General features: G+C 40.3%; 2 protein-coding genes across 4 annotated transcripts; both read right to left on the reverse strand.

Annotated features, from left to right (window-relative positions):
- Nucleotides 1-512: 512 nt before the first annotated feature.
- On the reverse strand, nt 513-13,288 carry recql4 (RecQ like helicase 4). Its single transcript, XM_022747150.1, has 28 exons — nt 13,205-13,288; nt 12,427-12,460; nt 12,199-12,296; nt 11,951-12,094; nt 11,677-11,834; nt 9,955-11,023; nt 9,742-9,824; nt 9,545-9,641; nt 9,091-9,256; nt 8,473-8,583; nt 8,194-8,358; nt 7,999-8,091; nt 7,740-7,876; nt 7,504-7,587; nt 6,910-7,098; nt 6,507-6,689; nt 6,196-6,397; nt 5,805-5,998; nt 5,353-5,436; nt 4,803-4,940; nt 4,559-4,660; nt 4,045-4,318; nt 3,539-3,668; nt 3,176-3,354; nt 2,802-2,979; nt 2,240-2,393; nt 2,023-2,131; nt 513-820 (listed from the first exon to the last, which is right to left on the reverse strand). The coding sequence occupies exons 1-28, from the start codon at nt 13,286-13,288 to the stop codon at nt 699-701; spliced, it is 4,761 nt and encodes a 1,586-aa protein (XP_022602871.1). The 3' UTR covers nt 513-698.
- A 1,474-nt stretch (nt 13,289-14,762) lies between these two features.
- On the reverse strand, nt 14,763-22,858 carry cndp2 (carnosine dipeptidase 2). 3 transcript variants are annotated; one of them, XM_022747602.1, is made up of 12 exons: nt 22,819-22,858; nt 21,548-21,628; nt 21,024-21,167; nt 20,603-20,765; nt 18,836-18,924; nt 17,218-17,418; nt 16,957-17,041; nt 16,658-16,818; nt 16,386-16,550; nt 15,738-15,879; nt 15,236-15,383; nt 14,763-14,963 (listed from the first exon to the last, which is right to left on the reverse strand). In XM_022747602.1, the coding sequence occupies exons 2-12, from the start codon at nt 21,605-21,607 to the stop codon at nt 14,897-14,899; spliced, it is 1,425 nt and encodes a 474-aa protein (XP_022603323.1). In that variant the 5' UTR covers nt 21,608-21,628; nt 22,819-22,858; the 3' UTR covers nt 14,763-14,896. The 3 variants fall into 3 exon arrangements, with proteins under 3 accessions (XP_022603323.1, XP_022603321.1, XP_022603322.1); XM_022747600.1 differs by having other exon boundaries at nt 22,721-22,857; XM_022747601.1 differs by having other exon boundaries at nt 22,676-22,857.
- Nucleotides 22,859-23,388: the final 530 nt, after the last annotated feature.

The raw sequence follows: 23,388 nt of genomic DNA on the forward strand, positions 1-23,388 counted from the left end.
CACGACATTTAAACCATGTGCTGTTAAAGTTTATGATTCACAAGTCCCATGTGTGTCTGCTGAAGTTGAGAAAATGTTTAACAAAAGGTGAGACAAACGATTTGTGGAAAATCCCACACACAACTTCAGGAAGTGACTCACCCTAAGACATTAGTCATTAGGTAATCCAGTCAAAGCAAGTCAATATTTGCATTCTTGTCCAGTGCGTCTTGCCTCATGGACACAGGTGGTGGTGGTGGGAGGAGAAATCCCACCGCCACCACCTTTTTGTTTTTGTTCTTATATTTTTACTTCCTCATATCAGGTCATTTCTGGGTCAGGACTTCTCTTATCTTGGGCCAAGTGTTTTTCATTTATGTGAAAAAAAAAATTCAAAGAAAAGTAAAAAATAACCTTCCTTGCCTCGCAGCTTTCTGAAAAGATATTCTTGAGATATTTCAAATAGATGTCACTGCAAGACCAAGCTAGAAAAATAGAAAGATTTTATTTAATTACAACCAACCAAGAAAAACTTTTTAACACAAATACAAAAACCTAACATTGTAGAAAACAGCTTAAGTTAAATGATTCAACATGACGGAAGAAAAGTTACATTTAAAAAAAATTTATCCAAACAGACCTCCGCTGCTTTGGGTAAAAATCCACGGATGTGAGTGTGGTGTGCATGTGCAGATCTGCGTGTGTGCATGTTTGGTTGGTCACTTGAAGTGAATGATCTCCTGAGTGGCCAGTCTGATGAGCTGGTTGAAGTCAAACTGGATGTACTTCCTCCAGTAGCGTCTGTCTCTGCCGTAGGTCTGAGCAGGATAGCACGGACTGCCTGAAAGACAGGTTTCAGTTTAGGTATATGCACGTCCTTAAATTAGGCATCGATGCTCACCATGCTCATGAATGCAGTTAAGACTCAGATTGAATTTACCCCTGATTCATCTCTGTCGACAATCCAGGAAAATACAGACATGGCAAGTGTTGGCACCCCTACACCTCGTTGAAACAAAACTCTGTTCTTCCTGAGAGGTATTGAAATTAAAAGCTCTTTTGTCACCTGCACGGCTTTGGTTTGCTATAAAGCAAAACAAAGAAGCTGTCGAAAGAGCTGAATTCTTCCTTATTCTACAAAAACCTTCCTAAAATGGAAATCGGGATAAATAAGTGGGTTGTAGTGATATTTCAAGCAGACTATTGTCTTCAGTTAGTATCACAGGTGTCTTCAATCTTACAATTCAGCCTATTTATATGGAGAAAGGTCCTCATTGTGTGCTCCACACTGAATATGGATGAGAGACAGAAAACAAGGGAGTTGTCTGAGGAGATAAGAAAGAAAATAATTGGAAACCGTGGTCAAGGTAAAGGTTACAAGATCATTTCTAAGCAGCTCAATGCTCCTGTGACCACAGCTGCTAATATTATTAACATGTTTAAGGTCCAAGGCGCCGTAGCCAACCTCCCTCGATGTGGCCATAAGAGCAAAACTGACCTCAGAACATTAGGTTATGGGTTGCATCATTTTTTGTATTATTTAAAATGATGTTTCATTGAAAACATAAAAATATAGAAAAAGAATAGAAAATAGTGGAGCCAGAGCCAGATGCTTTTGCCAGTTTCAGAGAAACTTTTCTTTGTTAAGCAGATGGGTACCAATAATTCTGGCAACATCTGTATGTGGTCTGGGGCCTGGGACAATTATTAGATAATCTTAAATCAATCACTTCATTTGTTCACCAAATGGCAATTTGGTCAGCTGAGAGGAGGTAAAAGCCTATGGAGATGTGACCACACCTGCTCAATGAGCATGTATAAAAGGCGCATTGATCGTTTTTTTAATTAAATATGTTTGTAAATTGAGAGAATATAATCTTTGAACCTGGATATATTTTTTAAACGTCCTCCAGAACCCTGTCTTAGAGATTCGAAACACTGTCAATCTCACAATTTTCCCATTAGTCCTATACCGCCCTCTAGAGGTGCAGAGTTTCCATGGTCACTGTCACCGGATGATCTGGTGTGTTTGTGTGCTCTCACCTATGCCATGGAGGATTCTAGCAACAGCTCTTCCAGAAAATTTCTCATCACTGCGGTTGGATAGAAAACTTCTGATGTCCGCTCTGATCTGGCTTTCCCAGTCCAGCAGCTACAAACAAACAAACAAACAAACAAACACGCAAGTCAAACAGAATATTCAGAGCATTCAAGACACATATTCAGCTGAAAGTCCTGATAGCCATCCTGTGGGTTTTACCTTATACTTGTCGAGCTCCTCAATGTCCACTGGTCTGAGTGTGTGGGCTCGGTCTCGCCTCTTGTCAAAGTACTCAGAGAGAAGGTTTTTCAGCTGCAGACTGCGGCTCACATCCAAATCATCAACGCAGGACAAAACGCTTTGAAAAGCAACACTGGGAAAACCACGTACAGTTTTGAGTAAGTCCTCTTAACCCTCAAAAGCCCCATAAGAGATTGTTTGAATGTTGCTCAACTATTAGTTGAGATTTTTGCAGGTTCTCTTCTGGTTTAGATTTGAATGATAATGATGTGGATGGTTTGATAGTGGAATAAGGGTATAAATAATACTTACTGGAATGACCAAAGCAAAACAGATTAGGTAATGTCAGTCGCAAAGAACAGAATAAACTACAACCATCTAAGACCAATGCAAGCATTGACATCCCATTAAACGATCTGTAACCATTCTACCAATTTCTCTTTCACAGGTGTGAACAAATCCATTTTTAAGTGGAATAATATAGATATAGATGAATTTAACTGGAGGGTGAAGAATTGCAACTTTTAAAAACAGTGTGTACCTCTTGAAGGACTTAAAACAGGTGGTCAGCTGGTAGAGCTGTGTTCTCTCTTGGTCCTGCACGCGATTATGGAGGAACTGACAAACTCTGTCCATCTCCTCATCGCTAAGGTCTCCATAGGAGCGGAAGTAGAAGGATGGGGAGGAGAATTCAACGAGGATGCCGCTACGCCCGCCAGCTGAAACACAAATATCGATGACCAATTGTTTCTGTGTATCATTGGTCAATTTTTCAGCATTGCTGCCTTCATCAGACAATGACAGTAAGGACAGGACATCAACATCAACATCGTCAAACTCACAAACCAAGTCACTTACAACATTTGCTGTGATGATAATAAAAGAAGGAGGGCTGCCCCAAGCTCACAAACACGCTCGTAAACAAACCTCTATCAGTGCTCCACTGCAGCTGTCTGAGTCCTCTCTTCACAAGAGGAAGCTGCCACCCCATAGTGTCCGCAACCTCGACAACATCAAACTCCAGCTGATCACACGTCTCCACTCGCTCGCCCGCCATCCGCCTTCGGGCCAGAACCACAGCAACAGGAGGACAGCTGTGGAGAGGAAAAAGTAAAATAAATTAAACCTGATTTCGTTTTAATTTATCTAATGATAAATAACTTCAGTTCTATATCTTTGTGTAAAATGAGACACAGTCATGCACACACGGTATAAAGTGGCACATACAGAGTGTGTAGCTTTTTAAGAACATCTTTAATACCGTCAAACATTTCATACATTTTCATGATTTTCTGGAGCTGCCTCGGTCCATCATAGCAGCTGACTTTACACACAGACATGGTGGGGTGCAGAAGTTCGACGAAGCGCTGAGGATGCAGCTCCAGATAGCACAGCAATGTTTCCACTCCTGAAATACACACAAAGAAAGAGAGCGAGAGAAAAAGTTAATCAATTATGTTTTGCTCTACTTGTGTGGTCTTGTTTAGTGATTGTCCTATTACTGATTTTTCACTGTAGTTAGTGCATTTAATTTGTCACAGTCACTAGATTCTACTTTGTTCTGAATGCACCGTAAAGCTAAACATGCCATGTTCTCACTTCATAAGACTTGACTGAACCCATCTTTTCTGGGCTGAATCTGGCTTAAATCTGTAATGAAATACTTCGTTATAAATAAATAAATACTGCTACATACTGCATTTATCATCCTACTACCACACTGTTTTACTTTTTGTTTTAATTGCTTTATTTGTGTATATGTGCTTGTGCGTGTTTCTGCTTACCTTCCTCTGTGATATCCAGAGCCTCGACAGTCTGCTGGATGGGAATCGCTCTCTCGTGCGTGTGACACACTCGCTCTCTGGGCCAATCTTTGCTCTCTCTTTCGTAATCCCTCGGCGAATCACCGGCCGCCTTCACCTCCACATCCTGGTTTTTCACCAAACCATCAGCTCCCTCATCTTTTACAACCTGCTCCTCTTTCTTCTCCTCCTCCTCCTTTCTTTCATCGCTGCCTTCTTGGACAGGTAACTCCACTGAATCAGGATGTGACGACTCCTTGCAGTGAGAACAAGGTCACATAATGCACTCGTTTTGCCTAAAATAGTGGTCCCCACTAATATCACTTTGTAAAATGTGTCCTTGTTAAATTAACTATAAATTAACAACCATACACTGCTTTTAACTTTAGTTTTTCAGTTTCCTTATTTTCTTAAGCATAACCTGCATTTTAACTGTTTTATCAGGTTAAATGGTTAAAAAGAAAGAATAAACGATATTAAAGAGCATTTTAATCACCTGTGCATCAGCAGATTCTGGATTAGGGTGACTAGGAGGGTTAAGGTTGCTCTCCTGATCACACGCATCCATCATCTCCAACAGCTCAGCGTCTTCAACGTCCTACACGTATGGACAGATACACCATTTTTGTTTTATTTTTTACTTTATAGAAAGTTTTAGTTTGAGTAACATGGACTCAAAAACACTTCTTGGAACAGCATGTGGACTACAGATGCACACACACAGAACAGGAGACAGTTACCTTGATGAGTTCCTGTTGTTTCTGGTGTATCCGTTTACATTTGCATGGAGGGAAAACTTTCTGCACCAGCCTCTTTACTGTGTAGTAGTCCACTGTGTCTGCATAGATATGACGACGGAGCTCATGGAGGTCTCCACCCTGCACACAAATACACAGTGAATTCACTTATACTTGCAACACTGGACCAACACATAAACCAGCAGAGAGCCACAGAGAAAGAAAATTAAAACAGACAGCTCTCGAGAATACTGGTGTGTGAATGGGGCGGGACTTTACAAATTCCTCTATTAAATAATCTTATATATTTCCAGATTACTAATATAATATACTGAGTGGTAAATGAATACGACAAAAAATAGATTCAAAGCACGATAAAGGAGGTAAATAAAAACTTTTATCAAATACAGCCAATCAATTTGTATTTATTGTTTCTTTTAACAGTAAGATAGCATTGTTATTATCCAATAACAAATCCCGTGTTTTGAGGTGTGAGCACAGAAACAATTAGAGTCAGGTTAGTCCCTTCTTAAATGAACAGTTTAATTCTCACCTCAGGGTCCAGGAAGAGGTGACAGTGGGCCGGTTCTCCGTCTCTCCCTGCCCTCCCAATCTCCTGAACGTAGCTCTCGAAGCTCTGGAAACACAATTACCAGTAAGGGAATACTGATACAAACAGGACCTTGGCCATGATAGATAAACACGTATATCTAACAAAGTTTGGTCTAATTAGATCCTGCAATCATGCAACAGAATTGTTAAAAAGCAAACTTCTACAGAAACAATGAGTTCCTTATTCTTGCCAGAGTTTGTTGTGATGTCTGGGTTTAAGATCAAATGAAATCTCTTTTTATGTTTTATGTAATGCTCATGGCCACAAACATTACCACTGTTGATAATATGGTTGCAAATTAGAAGCAAGAAGTTTACTAGTCGCACACCAAGTGAGAGCTGAAGTTTCACTGGGATTACAAAGTTTCAAGAGCCACAAGAGCGACGACCCACCTTTGGCATGTTGTAGTGGATGATACCACGGACGTCAGATTTATCGAGGCCCATGCCAAACGCCACAGTGGCCACCACTATTCTAAGCTCCCCGCACATGAAGTTGTTCTGGACACGACGGCGCTCTGATGCCGAGAGGCCGGCATGGTACGACTCAGCCTGCCATTTCAGTGGTTTACGAATCTTCTTCCTTGCTGAGCACAGAAAGACATGACATTGCGAAAAACAATAGGGAGAATGATTTTTGATTAAGGTAATACAGCAGCTTACCCATGCCATGTTGTTGGCTGAAGTTTAGCATGTCTTGTTATTTTACATTTTACCTCTTCCCCTGACATTTCTCTCTCCATTTTAGTGAGAAAGTTGAAAACACAAATTATTGTGCCCTCACCCAGCTCTTTCTTTCTCTGTCCTACAGGGTTGTTTTGTGTCTGGCTGCTGCTGCTGATTTGCTTGTTTTCTTTAACCAGCACTCCCTGCAGGCAGGTCCTGAGGAGAGCTGCCACACGAGTGGTCTCCTCTCTTCTGGTGCAGTAGACAATGACGGAGTCCAGACAACCAAAACGATCACCTCTCAACAAGGACACCAAAGCCTTAAAATGTGAAGACAGGAGAGATGCAGATAAAAAGTAAGAGAAATCTAGGATGATGATTTCAACTATGCATAGTCACACGCACAGGGACACATATAAATCATCACACCTGATCCTTCTCTCTATCCATGGACACAGACAGACGCAGGTTAGGAGGAACTGCTGCAGATCTGACTGCAATGCCATCTTGATCAGTGATGTCCAGATGCTGAGCGATGTCCAGAGCAGTAGACAGTGTGGCCGTAGCAGTAAGTCCCAGTAAGCACTGCACTCCCAAACGCTCCCTTAGCACCTACAAAAACACACACACACACTTATCTATGACTCATCAGACTGTGTTGTAGCAATTAGTGGTACATATATACATCAATGTGTGTGTGTAATAAACCAACAGTGGCGCTCAAGATTTCAGCTATGATCAGGAGAAAAGGCTGAGATCAAAATGCCAGGCAATGAAAATTATTAGCGCACACACACACACACACACACACACACACACATCATTCACCCACCTTACAGAGCCTCAGGTAACAGGGTCTGAAGTTGTGTGACCACTCAGAGACACAATGAGCTTCGTCGATACAAGCGAAGGCCACAGGAGGGAGCTCCTGAGCGGAGGGCAGACACCCTGCTCCTGAGCCACCTCCACCAACCAAAGCCTCTGGAGAGAGCAGCAACACACACACCTGGCCTGACTTCACCTGGACAAACAGAGGAAAAGAGCACACAGCCTGGGCTGAAAATACGACTGAACATATGACATTTCCAGTTCAAGCCAAGATTTCTCTTTTGCTTAAACTGCATTACTGAACTATCAAAACACTTCTGTACAATTGAGGGGTTTTTTTGCTCAAAAAAACTCATCTGCTGATGAAGATCATGTGATTAATCAAAAGCTCCAGAACAGCCACTAAATGCACCTAGAGGTGAAATTGTGATTGACACCGTCAAATACATTTTTACAGGAAAAGAGAATTACTAGACTAGATGTCAATGAACTGGATTAAAACTTAAAAAAGGAACAATTTGTGATTTTTACATTAAACTCATCCACAACTGAGAGGGAGAACAGTGGTGACTGTGGAGACTCTGATTATGCGTGTTACCTTTTCTATCGCAGCTTCTCTCTGTTTCATCGTCATGTTGGAGTGGATACAGGCTGCCTTCAGCTTGGCTGGCAGGCCAGACAGCTGGAAACACACAAGTACAATTCACAGTAAAATGTATCACAACAGCTGCGTCACTGTTCACAGTGAGAGGGTATGTTTGCTCTGTGCCCTGCAATTATGATTAAGCAATGACAAAATGTTGGCTGATTTTCTTAATGTGAAGTTGTGATTACCTGATCATCCATCAGTGAGACAAGAGGTGAAATGACCAGTGTGATGCACTTTGACCTCTGAGCATACAGGTAGGCTGGAAGCTGATAGCACAACGATTTACCCATCCCTGTTGACAACACTACGAGGGTAGAGAGACCTAAAGAGAGACAGAGAGAGAGAGAGAGAGAGAGAGAGAGAGAGAGAGAAACATGAATACAGATTATAGCTGCACAGATAAAAATAGAGAGTCTGTGTTGTGTGTTTTGTGTATGTCCGTACCTGACAGGATCCTCATGATGGCCTCCTCCTGTCCTGGTCTAAATGACTTATAGCCGAGGTCTTGCAGAGCTGCATACACATCAGCGGGTGTTGCTGAACACACATACACACAGACGAAGAGTTAATGAGTTAATGTTTGAAAAAATCTGTTTATTTCCATTCACCCTGTTTTTAAGGAGTTCCGCGTGTGTTTACCCTGGACTTTTCCATCATCTGTGAGATCATACAGTGGTGCCATTGGTGGGGGAGGAGCGGGCCGCTCATAGTCAGGACGAATCACATTCAACAACACCTCATCTTGATGCTTATGATCCGCTTCATTTTCTTGGTGCTGCTCCTCGTTGACGCTGGGAGAAGACACTGGAACACACAAACATCAGGATACACACAAACACGACAAACACACAAGTACTTGTGAGTTTCTTGTATTTGCAGCACGATTTTTCCAAAGTTGTGATGAACTTTGTAAAGTACCGAGCGGCTGAGGTCGCAGTGTTCCCGTTGCCCTGGCAACCTCCTCCAGAGTTGGCAGCTCAAAGGGCTCCTCTTCAACAGGTTGCTCCTCAGGAACAGGAGGAGGGGGGGCTACAAAACAGAGTTCAGAGGTATTTGTTGTTCATCAGTACAGCTTCTCAGACATGATACCATGTGTGTAACATAGTGCACATAACTACAGCTGAAGAATGTGAATGGAATTAAATATGACAAAGTGAGATGACAAGATGAGGAAAAACATGGAGGCAAACCCTCAGTTTTCATGTATTTTTCAAGCAACTAATTAAAGGTAAAAGAGTTTTAATCATAGTAACACAAACATCTGACTCGTCAGTGTTCACGCTCACCAGTTTCTACAGAGGGGTCTGTAGTGTAGTACAAACAAAACACCCAAATGTATCACTCACACTATGACACCCTATGTGCAACTTCATTTATTTATTCATTTATTGGTTTATCTAACAGGCACCGTGCACATTAATATGCATTGTGCCAAGAGGAAATGTGTTTTTTCCCCTAGAATTTTCCTGGAATTTACATTTGCCAGCCATTGTGTAAGGAAATTAATAAGTCGTTACATGTTTCACTCTGTATTACCTCGTCCCTTGCAGTCGATGGCCCAGTGTCCAGTCCCTCCACACTTGTAGCAGGTGTCACCCTGGCGACTGAGCCCCCCTCTGAAGCCTCCTCTCCTTCCTCTGCCAAAATATCCAGCACCTCCACCAAAACGCTCGCCTTTCAGCTGGAATTTCTGCATGTACAACTGAAACATATACAATAGGTTTACATGTAAAAAAATAAATAAATAAATACATTAATACAGACACATCTTTGTTCCTCTGGAGTCATGTGGAACAGGATGCATGTATAGGTTTTCTGGGACAGAGTTACACAAATACATCCATTCCTTGCTAGGATTTTGAAGACAGGTTTTGTATATTTAGTAATAAACAAAGCTGATTGGTCAGACTTGTTCATCTTAACATTTCTATCCTGAGCAGGACAACTGAAGTCCAACACACAATCCAACACACACATACACAAAACTCACCTGTTTGCGGAGAGCTACCCCTCTGAGTGCATATCCTTTGACATGAGATTTCTTCTTCAGATTTATCTTCACAAAGTTACCCTCTGCACCTTTCATGCTGTTGTCAAAATAAATTGAAAAATTTAATTTAAAAACACAGGCTCCAAAAAGAGACGCTGCAGCACTATTTTGCAGTGTGGGGTTACGTTCGATCTCACCTGGCTCTGACAGGCTGAGTGTGATACATTCTCTTAGTCACAAATTCCTCCTCTATTTCTCCTAACAGGTTCTCCTGAGGCACCTTGACAAAAATTATACCACATTTAATTATACCATCATACTATGTTTATCTTCACTTAATGCATTTGCACAAAAATAATATGAAACAACATACAGTATGATCTAAGATGGACACAAACCTAACTCCTTACCTTTTTTGGTACCTTGCTTTGTTTCTCCTCTCCTCCCTCTCCATCTTCCTCTCCATTTTTCTTGGTTCTCCTTTTCTTCCCTTCTCCTCGAGCCGGGCCAGAGTTCAACCCGGAGCTCTCCTCTTTCTTTTTGCCATTCCTCCTCTTCTTTTTCACTCCTCCCTCCTGTGTCATCTCTCCCTCCATGTCCTCTCCCTCTCTCTGCCTCTTCCTCCCTCTCTTCTTTGTACCTTTGGGCTTGGGACTAGTCTCACCATCACCCTCTGGTGTTGGAGGTGGCGCCTGCCCTCCTTGCAACTCCTCACCTCCCTTCCCTTTGTTTTTTCTAGTGGGTTTTCGGGGAGGTTTTGGTGCACTATCACTGCACATTGTGTCACTGGGAATACCCTTAAAGCCTTCATCTCTCCCCATGTCTATTGTTTCTCTTCTTTCTCCCCCTGTCTCTATTTCTCCTTTTGCTACTCTTTCACCCCCCTGTATTTCTCCTTCTGTTTTTCTCTCTATTTTTTTGTCTATCTCCTGGTTACCTGCCCCAGGCGTCTCCGCTGCCCCCATCTCCCCAAACACCTGACACCTCTCTAACCACTTCCTATCAACAAAACCCAGCCTGCTGGCAGGAGAGGGCCTTCCTCCAGTACCGTTACCTCCCACTCCTCCTCTGACACCTCCGAGGAACTGTGGGCTCCCTCTCAAAGGAAACATACCCCTATGTGGAGTTCCTAATGTCTCAGAATTCACTTTTTTCTCTCCTGAAGCTCCTATACTGTCATCTAACTTCCCTGTGGTTCCAACATCTTCTCTTGAAGTTTCAACGCTACACGGTGGAGACAGCGACAACAAGGCAGAAGATCTGGCTGCAGAGGGAGCTAGACTCGAGGCATTTTGATTTTGTGAGCTAATGACATTACTGGTACAACTTCTACTACTAACATTACTACCACAACTATTGGCAGCATCTGAAAGTTCATCGCTAAACTTTCCAACAGGCTCAACTGGTTCAAACTGCTCTTCAGGCTCCACTGGATGTAGTGTCTTTGAAGCCAGGGGCCGTGGGAAAGTCGTTACTCTTCTGTGAACAAAGACACGGTTACAAGGAGGACTCATTATTGGTTCTTCCATTCAAATTAAAGTTTTTACATAGCTTGTATATTTAAGATGGCTGATGCAATACACAGGGATATGGGAGCACAAAGCTGGGCTACAATTATTTCATCACTCTGGTGTTTTAAATGAATAACATAAGACATAAAATAAAACTGAAAAATCAAAAAAAAAATCTGTGTCTGTGTACTGTACTGACATATAACATTACAAGTCAAACTTAAACACTTATTTGATTCATCAATGGAAACAAAAATAACTGGAAACTATCTTGATCACTGATTAAATGTTTCAGTCATTTATGAGGCAAAAATACCAAAACTATTTTCTGGTGTGACTCCAACGATGTGAAGATTTTCTGCTTTTCTTTTTTTCGTATCATTGTAAACTGGACTTATTTGGGTTTTAGACAGTTGGTTGGATAAAATAAGATAATAAGACGTCACCTTGGACTCTAAAATACATTTTGACAATTCAAAGACTAAACAATTAATAAATAATGACAATAATCATTAGCTGCAGCCTGAACTGAATTCAGCAAAATTTGGTTATATATCTTACTGTGAATTATGCATTGATAATATGGAGCTACCATTTAAATGCTCTCTTTAATTTAATTACCTTGGTGAGAAGGGGCTGGATTTGGGGTCAGTGGACGTGGTCTTGTCAGTGGCAGCAGCAGCAACAGGGCTGTTTGTCTGACCAGTCAGTCCACCTTTTAAGGAGTTAAGAGGCACACGACCAGGAAGGGCCGATTTCTTCAGTGAGACAGGTTTCTCCTGGAATAACAAAAGGAAATCAGTACAAAAACCAAAGTGGCTGTTACCGTGACCAATCCATCCTCAATGTGTACATAAGTGACTTTGGTCAGCCTTTTTTCAAAGTGTCCCCTCACCTTACTGAGTGTGGCTAGGTTGTTTTTAAGTTTTAGGCCATAGTATTGGGCCGAGGCCTTAAGACTGTCTCTGTCCTGGGATGTTAGTCTAGGAGAAGACACCGGCAACATACTACGATTCAGATGGGCACCCCAGCTGTCTGACTCCTGAACAGACAGATGACACACAAAGACAGTAAGCAAATGGATGAGACAGGGAGAAGCAATGGTGGGAAATAACAAAGAGAAATACCATTTAGACGTCTGACCTTAGCTGTAGATCTGGACTGTTCAGCGTGTTCGCTGGCTGCATCACTGCTGCTGTTCTCTTTGGCTTGTTTTAAAGTGCGATACTCTTTATACAGCTCTGAAATACACACACACAAAGTGATTCTCTCCTGTCTCTAAACCGATGATTTATGCTGCAGTTGGATTAAATGTATGGATCAAGGAAATATATCCGTTTATCTGTAACGCAACTGAATGGCAGTACTCACTCCTGGTCTCTTCTGGAGCTTGGTCAATGTCCTCCTGGAAATTAAAGAGCATTATAATATTCAACTTTTATTATCATTAGTCAAAACTGAATTAAATAATTTCAAATTTACCAATTAATTATTCAATTCCTTAGATTAAGATTCAATTGCGAAAGTAATATCGGCTCCTTTTGCAATATAGACATTGAATCAACAGAGAATATTGTCTTTTTTGTCATCATTCCCAGCTGTAATGGAAACAAATGTAAGAATGGTTTAAACAAAATAATATATAAGTTGAACTCAAACCACAACGATGGAGTGGTTCAGAAACTGGAAAATCTGCTGATTAATACAATATATAAACAAATGTAGAAACTCAAAATCTGCAAAAGAACTGATGTACAACTTGAACCTGAAATTACTAACCTTTAATTTACATTTTGGATTCACTTATCGTGTTGTTTATTTCGTATTCGTTACAATGTCTGTTTTGTTTAATTGTTTTGATTTTTTTCTCCTACTCCGCTCAGACACAAGCCAAGGATTTTTAACACCGTGGTTCACCTGCATTGCTGTTTATAAATGTATCGTTCAATAAAGCAAAATAAAGAAATATGAATTTTAAGAAAAAGGGAAACACACTGACAGCAACAGCATATTCGCCAGTAAGATACGTGTTTGCCCTGTGTATAAACAAAACAATAATGAAATAAACAATATAAAAACATACAAAATATCATGTCATTGTTGTTGAACGCTTCATTCGCAGCTAACGGTGTGCTAACATTTAAATCACCTTGTTAGGTTTCCTCTGGTGCTGTTTGACAAACCCCTGCTCCCAGCCTTTCAGCAGAAGCTTCACCTCTTTGTAGCGGTCCATGGTGACTGCAGGGTCGACAAAATACTCCGACTTTCTGACAGACCTATCTTTCTAACAATGCGTAGATGGTGTGAGGCATGACTTCAGGCGAAAGCTGCATCGACACGTAAGTTTTAACAAGAAATTTTTATAAACGCAACGTAATTGTTCGCGTGCTTTCTGAATCCGGAAGTGAAAACCTTCGTGTATTTAGTAACCCTGACTTAATTAATGTGTCCTCCTTTAATAAAAGTTACTGTTACATTTGTAGTCCATAACAATCATATTAAGGGACTGTCGTAAAGAGCTTCTTCCGCTGTGTGTTGTTTACGATTTTCCCGCGCCGGAAAAATGACAATTTGTGTTGCCAGGTTTCCTCATATATCCCCCAATCTCACAAAACACGCGCTTCTTTTCCGTGGTGAAAATTGTGTTGTGATTTTATGAAAGACTAACGATGAACATTAAGGTGACCGAGATAAATAAGAAAGAGAAAAGGGCTTTATGTAATATGTAGGGATATCATTACAATAAAACGCCTTTGCAAGGTTGCCATATCTGCGTGACAAAACCATGGCCAATCAACACCTGCCCAACAGGCACAATACCACAACTCAAAATATGCCTCTGCCAAACCCTATGGCCCTGCACTGCTTATTTGGTCCAACAGCATTGTTATTTTAGCGAAATACATTGTAATATCTATAGTATAAAAACGTAAATGTCAACATTAACGTTAAATGTGTCAGCATTAAAAGCAGTATTCCCTGAATAGCTTTCACCTTGCTCCTACAATTGCCTTGCGTAATTAGATACAATATATTATCATAAATAAAATATAGCTATCTGTACTGTAATTTGCATGCATAACAGGTCTACCCAACCAGCAACACTTCAAAAGTAGCCCAATTCCGTGGTAAAACCGGAGATCTGGCAACCCTGAGCAGGACCTCCTCTTTCAGGCTCCACACACCCAGCCTCCTTCATTAAAGGGACAGGGATGGCCCGAAAAAGGCCTTTCTGCTTACAGTATGATCCATGTCAGATCTATGCTTATAACACAAGCAGAAATTTCCTTAATGATTAAAACTTTTTGACAAAACACATTTGACTTGTCACAATATCATCCTGCATACAGTCGTGCTTCAAAATTTCATATAATATAATATACTGTACCATCAGTGCCCTGTTGTGTTTTTTTTATTTAAAGACACTGAAAAGAAAAATACTTTTACCCATTTTGTGTTCCTACAGTAATGTACAGTGTGTACAGAGCTATGTATTGGTAGATACCAATATACAAAAAAAAAAAAAAACACACTGATGATTGAAACGCATTTTCACTTTGCATTAATATGCATCTTGTCCAGATATAGATCACATTTTAATACCAGGTGTAAACAGGGTGAGAGTTAACCATAAGCAGATAATTGATGTTATGCATTAAAGCAACAGCAAAACCTATGAAGGTGTTAATGACATAGAACAACAACAGTAACAAAGAAAAACACTTTTATTATTAGGAGGCAGTGTATATGTTTACTGTGGGAGGTCTATCATGCTACAAAGACTATGGCTCTGATAGTTAGGATGGACATTATTTTACATTTTTCATGATGAGACATCACTTCATTCCAGTTGGGAAACCTCGTGGAAATATGCACCCAGCATCTTGATTCCCTGAATGTAGTTGGATCTGAAAAACGAAACATGAAAACACTGATGAGCTTGTTTAAATCAGTGGATCATCATCAATATTTCAAGCTACAATAAAATACTCAAAATTTTAATTCTAACTTTTGGGTGGAAAACAAGAACTTATATTGGTAATTGAACTATCACAAAATTTAACACAAAATAAGATGTGGAGGTGGTTGACAGTAATCAACAGCCTTAAAACAGCCTGAATAGTTTTTCTGTGTCCAACTTTTCAGTCCCTTGGAGATTCAACTGTGGACTGTGACATACCTGTTGAGTTTCTCATTCTGGGAGTGAGCTCCATCATCAGAGGATCCAACTGGAAGCAGCATAACGTTACGCCCTGTGGCCTCCTGGAAAGTCAGAGTGACAGGAATGCTTCCACCCTCACGTGTCAAGTCGGGCTCGACACCAAAGACTACAGCACCGCAAGGAGGACGAGACAAAGACACACAAAGACAAAGAGAAGAACAGTCAATATGAGTAAAATGTGTTAAAATGAAAACAACTTGTGGACTGCTATTTTCATACTTATCCATTATCTCCCTCTTTAACAATAATCCGTTGTAGTGAAAAAAAAAACAATATACAATGTAAATTTTAATATTCAATGTCAATTTTAGAAACTCTGTAAGCCTATAAAACCAAAACTATCTACAAGGCTAAATAACCGTGGGAGTAAGTAGGAGTATGTTTAGTATTTTGAGTGAATTGATTTTTTTAATCATGTACATCAATTATCTGTCATTCTCCTGTCACTCTGTCTTTGTACCTGTTTTCATGGCCTTCCGACCAGCCATGTAGTGTGGGTGGTTGAAGTCAGAGACCCAGGCCCTGGCTCCGTGGCCCATGTACACTTTCAGTTTGTTGGGGGTTCCCAGCTCAGCAAATTTCTTCTGCAGATGGCCGATAACCTTGAAAATAAAAAATAAAAACATTAGTGAACCCAAAACACCAAGAAGATTGTCATGAACTTTGTTTGTGAGGACAAATGTTTGACATTTTAGCTTTATCTAAGAGGTTATTAAACATAGTCCAGGCTCAAGCTAGAGCTGATTGACACTCTGTCATTCACACCTGTCGTTTTCAGGCTGATTACAATTTATCAACCTATATTACAATTCATTTGTCAACATTTTTTAATTTTATACATTTAATCAAAATCTAAACAACAATTTAGGTTGCTCTGTAAATCTGCTTTACTGGCACAAATGTAGCTGTAGATGCGATATTCTTTCCAAAGCAGCATGACTGAGCGACTCATCTGTGTGACACACAACCAGGAATGAGGAAGTGGTTTGCAAAGTCTTCAAGCAAATAAATTTCACTTGCAGAGACTTTAATATTTTCCACACAATGACCTTTACAGGATTCTAGTCACATGAACACCCCCAGATGATATAATCAGAGTCAGGGTTACCTGCTTCTCCACATCTTTGGGGTCCATGTCAGGGACGAGGCGGATGGAGAACTTGCCGATGACCTTGCGGGGGATAACAGTCTTGGCTCCTGCTTCAGCGAAAGCCCCCTCAATGCCATGAAGAGAAAGAGATGGGTACCTCCAGCGGTGCATTAGGATTTGCTCCTGCACGGCAAAAATGAAGAACAGGACAGCTTAAATTAGGATGAACTGCCATTAGGAAACTCAGAGTAGTGCAGCAGTGATGTAAAGAGCAGAAATCAGTTCCTTGCCTTGGTGTCATGCAGCAGATGTTTAACTCCAACATCTTTGCAGTACTCATCCAAGTCAAACTCAATTTTCTCATACAGCTTCTTCTCCTCTTCTGTCAGAGGGGCCACGTCGTCGTACAACCCAGGGACCAAAATCTTCCCCTTCCTGTCTACCAGGGAGCCTGTTTGGGAAATGACAAACAAGAGATTAAAACTCCTACAGTTCAGAGAAGCACACATTTGTGACCAGAGTTTGCCTCTAAAACTGCACTGAAATGGGTTTTATATTCAATTTATATTCAGTAATCAGCTTCGCTTACCCATAAGTGCAATAAGGTCAGTCATGGCCTCATGAACAGAGCCACCAAACACCCCTGAGTGTAGGTCCTTCTCACAGCACTCCACCTTTAAAGTTAAGAATAAACCGTCATTTTAATGTGCTGCATCAAAACACAATTTCACAAAATGCTGGAGTACACTGGTGTTAATACTGAAACACTGCAATACAGTAGGACTAGGTTCCTTTTCCCAACAGTTTAACTGATTATGCAAAAAATGGAGTCACTACAATCCGACTCCACCTCAATGAAGAAGTAGCAGATTCCTCTCAGCCCGTAGGTGATGCAGGGTTTGGTCTTGCCCAGCCAGTAGTTGTCAGAGATGCAGACATAGTCCACGTCTTTTAAGAAGGTGTCTTTTCGAGAAAACACCAGTTCATCCAGGCCCTCAGATCCAGACTCCTCCATCCCCTCGAAGCAGAACTTGATGTTGATGGGAAGCTCCTGCAACATGAAAAAAAAAGAAAACTCTGTTAAAACATCATCACCAGGCATCGCTGTGCACAACAATAAAGATCAGACGGATGAAAGACCAGTTTAAGTCGATCGTTTTGAGGCTGTTCAAACAACATATCCTCTCTTTCTAGAGTTGATTTTCATGTGGAAAGTAACCCTTTAATTTCTAATCATAGAATAGATCTTTGCTGGGTTGACTGGAGCATCTTAATTCATGTACAATATATCCCATATCATTGTGATTTTTTTCCTGAGACAAACTATTTCACTTGTCAAATACTGTTTCAGGGACAAGTGATTCCAAAAAACTTGACTTGGTTTAATCATTAAGTCATGGATTGATAAAACACGCAACACTATTAACCATTTCATTCAGAGACCTTTGACTTCTTATCCTGCTGACGGCTCTAAAGTGATCAACAGGTAATTTACAAATCAGCTCTGTACTTTAAAACGGAGATAATTCATTTCTCAGAGTGATGCAGAGTCACTCTGGAAAAGCGGTCCCTCAGATCCACTGTGCTGTATCCGAATATTCCTTGTCTATAGTTTTTTCTTTAATATCAATACCAGACTGTGTTGTCTGATCCTTATACTGAAACTACCTAATCACAAGGAAACCACTATTTGCCACAACACTTTAAAAAAAATGCATGTTCGCCACAATAAATTATCACTTTTATATGCACAAAAAAAGCACATATAGAACAGTATTAAACCCAAAAACCTGAAATGACTATCTACAACAATGCAAGCTCTTCAAAATGCATCTTTGAAAAGGAAAGCACCCAAGAGATGGATGTAATGGATGTAATTATCATTCCATTCACTTTGTATAGGGACCAAACAATAATAACACTGAAATAAATCAACACACCTTTGTATATCTCCACCTCGCAATTCAAACAGCATTCCAATCAGTGAATTCTGATCATTGTTGATGTTTCCCATCACATCACTGTCAAACCACAGTCATACATAAGCAGCTTCAGGTTATTTTTGGGCAAAAAAACAAAAACAAAAAATAAACAGAAACCACAATAGGTTTGCTCTCACCATCCCCAGAGTAAAAAGGCTGTGAAACACTGCCATTATAGTTACTGGCTGGCTGGACATCAAGATGACACACAGTCATGTTTGCAAGCTCTGACTCTCACATCAGTGCATTATTTCTGATCATTTAAGCCATTTGTCTTGGCATATAGAAGAGACAAAGCATGGTTTGTGAGTGTATGGATGGGTAAGCACAGGCAACTACCCAGACACTGAAAGAGGTGCTGTCGGGCTCAAAGTGAAAGGTCTGATTTACTTGTTGCACAGCGTATCACTGTGGAGTCTCTAGTGCAGAGAGTTTCAGATTCTCATTAAAACAGGAGTAAAAGCCAAACTGTGACAGTAACTTCACCTGCTGGATCTTCTGGTAGGCCTCAATGCAGTTAAACCAGGCCAACACTGGACCCTTGTCGTCAGTTGAACCTCTTCCATAGAGCTTACCTGCAAAGAGAGAACGATGTTTTCGTTTAAAGCTCACGTGAGAAGAATTTGCTTGTGATCTAAGCGTCTTTCTTTCAGTTCAGTTCAAGTTTACACTGAAAACAGGTGTGATCACACAGAGCTGAGCCTGACAAGCTCAGTCTGAGATCTGAGAACCACTGTCCAAGAGAAACTTCAGGTAACATGTCATTTTTTTCCTCATGTGCCACCCTACTCTTCTTAGACATGACAAAAGTTATCTATCCATCCATCTTTTCTTTTTTTTTTACTCAATCCAACAACTTTGTTCTCTGGTGTGTAATAAAACTCTTATTATCATCAAATAAAACACTCACTTGGGTGATTTAGCTACTGACTAGATAGTGATACATGCAAAGTTAAAGAATGCTCCCACATGATAAAACATGGAAGGCAGCTCTATGGTGTCTGTCAGCATCTGAGTCAAAGACTTTAGCAACTATCCCAAGACATGACATAAGCAAGAATAGAGCTGAACAGACAGGAATGAGACAAGAGGAAGTGGATGTGGTGCTTTCTGTCAGCTGACTATCACCAGAAAATACACAAGACCATTTGGGTATTGGTATTAGCAGCACAAAAAAATCCAACAAACAGAAGAAGGAAGGGGGTAAAACGCTGTCCCAATATCTGTTAGAAATAAACTTCCAATAAAAGTGGATTAATAATGTGACAGTCCTAATCTGTACTGCTCTATCTATCGAGGAAGAACAACGGGGAAAAAGGAAGGTGAAGGTCAATTTGTGCTAATACACTTGGTTACATCTTTTATAGTTCACACACAGTAGAGTCAAGTCAGTGGGCGTTGCTGAACACGTGATAAACGGCAAGACATTCCACTACAGCATTTGCATTCATGTGTCTCACAGTGTTAGTCATGCAAAAACAAAACAAGGGATTTGTTAAGTCACACTCCAGACTGTGTCAAGTGAAGTAGAAGGTGCTTAAATAATAAATATGGAAAATAAGTATACACAAAAAGTACCAAATACCAACATCTATCATTGAACAATATACTGTATTTACTATATAAATGTTTCACTTGAGCCCTTTGAAAAGCTGAGGTTATCACTGATTCTTCATAAAAACAACAGCACTGGTTCAATTTGACAAGTGAGGTTTGCAGATAAGGTTTGATTAAGAACACGGCTCTATCGTAGCTAGGATGGACTTTGGAAATATGTAGCCAGCGGTGATACGCTCACAAGTACAAAGCTGATAAAAGCTCAAAGAACAAAGTTACTTTTAAGTTATTATGATGAAAAGAACTTCTCTGCTCACCAAAGAAGGAATTTGATGATATTATTATGTGATGCTGGGGTGTAAATGACATTACGCAGCTTATGATAAATGGTTCTGATGCCAAACTACCTTTTTTACCACATTTTATTAATTCTACTCTCCACTTCACTTGTCAAAAGGAAATGTTAGTCATGTAATTCAGTTTTGATGTCATAAGTTTGCAAAGCCAAAAACGAAAGTGGTGTAATCATGACATAGCAGACTGGGAACAGAGACTATGATCATGTTTCAACTTGCATTCAAGTCTCCTCCAATAACTTCCATTTAAGTGGTTTAATTTTTCAAACTTTACAGACACTAACAAAACAGCTTAATGGTAATTTTATACCAAATGTTGCTGCATATGTTCGGCTCTTACCATCTTTCTCCACCAGAGTGAAAGGCTCTGTATCCCAGCCGTCATCAATATTGGCTGGCTGGACATCAAGGTGGCCGTAGATGCACACAGTCTTCTTACCCGGATCTGACCCCAGACGCCCCAGGACGATAGGAGGCAGGGGGATCTCCTCTCCGGAGGGAAGCTGTATGAACAAAATGTTCAATATAATGACTATAAAATGCAATAGCTGTAGAGAAATGGTGTAGATCTGAGGAAAGGTCCAGGTTTCTAAAAAAAAAGTGACTTATTCAAAAGCAGCATGATCCCCTAAACACAGATTATATGATAAAATCAACATAAAAGTTATCCATTACTCACTTTGACATACGAGCTAACTGGCACAGCAAGTAACAAATTACTGAAACTAACAGCTCAACAGCACCCCCTCACGCGGTCTTACCGTCTGGTTGCCAATGTCCACCATCTCTACTGTGCCCCCCAGCCTCTCAATGTCCTTGGCTGCCATCTCCATCATCTTCTTGATCTCCCCACGCTTCTCTGGCCAAGCAGAAACACTCTGGACTCCCACCCATTCAGCGAGACGCTAAGAAACAAGAAAAATTCACATTCATTTTTAATATTGTCCAGGTTTCATTCAAACCAGTAAAATGGAGCCAGAGTGAGTGTTTCTTAGGGTTTCCATTACGTTAAACTATAGCTACAGTTAACATGCCACTGAATCTGCTGTGATTTCATGACGTCCACTGGCTCAGCATTTATGACATTTGGCACACACTGTAACTCAAATGAATGAGTTACTCATCAGTATTAAAGACAACAGAACACCATTTGATCAAGTCAAGAGAGGTATTTGGCTGCAGTCTAATCACTGCAATGATTAGCTGATCAAAACAGCAAGAAGTCTTACAGGGAGTTATCCTACATTGAATTATTATGTCAAATCCTCTGCCAGAATGATCTTACCTCCACATACAGATCCTGGTGTTCGTCCACATACTTGAAAAGCGCTGTGAGATGAGCCATCTTTGCCAGTGACAGGAGGAGCTGAGGGTTTAACAGGCAGAATGGTGTGAGAGTCTACTTCAAACTCTCTGCTATTTTATGGAAGGACAAAGAGCACACCCTCCTGCTAACTGCTGACTGCTGCTGTATGCACAGCTCTTCTCTCATGCACATGAGCTATGCGGGTGACAGAAGAGAGAGATTCAGATCAGGAAGTTGTGCTGATGTAATTTTGCAACACTATAAACACAGCTGACTGGCCCTAGCTACTTTGTGCATCTTGCAATTTCGATATTGTAGGTTTTTTAAATGAACACCAGAAAGTGTAAATGTCAGGTTCAATAGAATAAGAATAATACTGTATATTTACAACATATATATATATTTAGAACATAAATATAGCCTACAAATTTGTGCACACCTTTGATATTATTCATACTTCTGTTAAGAGACCATTACTCATTTACATATTTAATGTATATCATGCCTTGAAATACTGGAGTTTGCATGACCACACATTGAAGAAACTTGAAAGTCTTTGCACTGGTTAAAGTTGTGAAAGCCGAACAGTCTTGCAGCCAGCAAGGCTCTCTGTCAGAGAGACCTTAAGGCAAACTTCCCCCGTAATTAATCAATCAGTAAAAAGCACATAAAATCACAGATGTGGACATACAGCTGACGTTTTCTAGGGTGTGGAGCTCCTTATTTAATGAGGCAAGCATGGATCACAACAATTTTAAACTTAAATTGAAGTAGTTTCAGGTTAGATGAAATGAAAGTTGCATTTTAACTGTGAGAGTCATTTGTTTGTAAACCTTCACATCATAACACATAAGTAGTTTCTGTTTGCTGGTACATACCGTACATACCGTACTAACACAAAGCTTTAAAAAACAGGCCTAGATCAACAAATCTCGACCTAACTGAGAAGGCAAAGCAGAAAGCAGACATGTGATATTAGCTGGCAGGCAACTGTATAACAGAAGCTGTGTAACTTAAGATTTCATTAAGTGAGAACTGGCCTTTCCGGCTATATTCTGAAACGCATGAACAATCATTGAAACTGCATGTTCAGTTGTCAGGACTCACTTCCTAATTGTCCCCGCACAGCTGACCACATGTGACTCCACTCACCTGACACACGGCTCCTGTGTTTGTTACCGACGGACAGCGCTGTTTCTTAAACTTTGACACAATCCTTTATTGAAACTGTTATTGAACCGACGACTCACCTAGCCAGCGCATACACAGTGGATGCTTAGGCGCAAAGAATTGTGGGTCAGCGGTAACTGCCTCGTCACGTTGATCCATATTATGTGGTTCAGAGACGTTTTACGGAGGAGAGCTGTCGTCTCTGGAAAATTACCCTACATTTACCGATGAGGAGGAAGCTGTTCCGTCAGGCAGTAATGAAAAGTAACCAAACACTGTACTAAGTAAAATATTCACATACTTGTAGCCTACTTTGAGTTTTTTCATATATTATATTAAGTATTTCCAATTACTGTCATTCTTACTCCACTACATTTATTTGACAATTCACACATGAATTTGTATCATTGTAGATGAGAAAATATTTGATTGATCCACAAGGGAAATGCACAAGCAGAATATATAATTAACTTTAACAACATTAAAGCGACGAACACGTTATTGCATCAAAAATTGTAAAACAATAAAATCTACATTTCATATTAATTTGAAATGGGCCAATCTGAAAAATTAGTACTTTTACTTTTGGGACTGTAAGTATATATTGCTGCTAATGATTTCAATGATTCATTCAAGAAGATTTTGAATGC

Source organism: Seriola dumerili, unplaced genomic scaffold, assembly GCF_002260705.1.
Source record: "Seriola dumerili isolate Sdu_G_001 unplaced genomic scaffold, Sdu_1.0 BDQW01000110.1, whole genome shotgun sequence".
Taxonomy (NCBI): domain Eukaryota; kingdom Metazoa; phylum Chordata; class Actinopteri; order Carangiformes; family Carangidae; genus Seriola; species Seriola dumerili.

Coding starts and splice junctions, on each gene's coding strand:
- recql4 (XM_022747150.1), bottom strand. CDS start 13,288: ATGGACCGCTACAAAGAGGTGAAGCTTCTGCTGAAAGGCTGGGAGCAG. Junction 11,024..11,676: donor TCCAGCCCCTTCTCACCAAG/GTAATTAAATTA, acceptor CTTTGTTCACAG/AAGAGTAACGACTTTCCCAC. Junction 5,437..5,804: donor TCCACTACAACATGCCAAAG/GTGGGTCGTCGC, acceptor TTGTGTTTCCAG/AGCTTCGAGAGCTACGTTCA.
- cndp2 (XM_022747602.1), bottom strand. CDS start 21,607: ATGGCTCATCTCACAGCGCTTTTCAAGTATGTGGACGAACACCAGGAT. Junction 21,168..21,547: donor ACCAGGATCTGTATGTGGAG/GTAAGATCATTC, acceptor CTTGTTTCTTAG/CGTCTCGCTGAATGGGTGGG. Junction 14,964..15,235: donor CAGAATGAGAAACTCAACAG/GTATGTCACAGT, acceptor TTCGTTTTTCAG/ATCCAACTACATTCAGGGAA.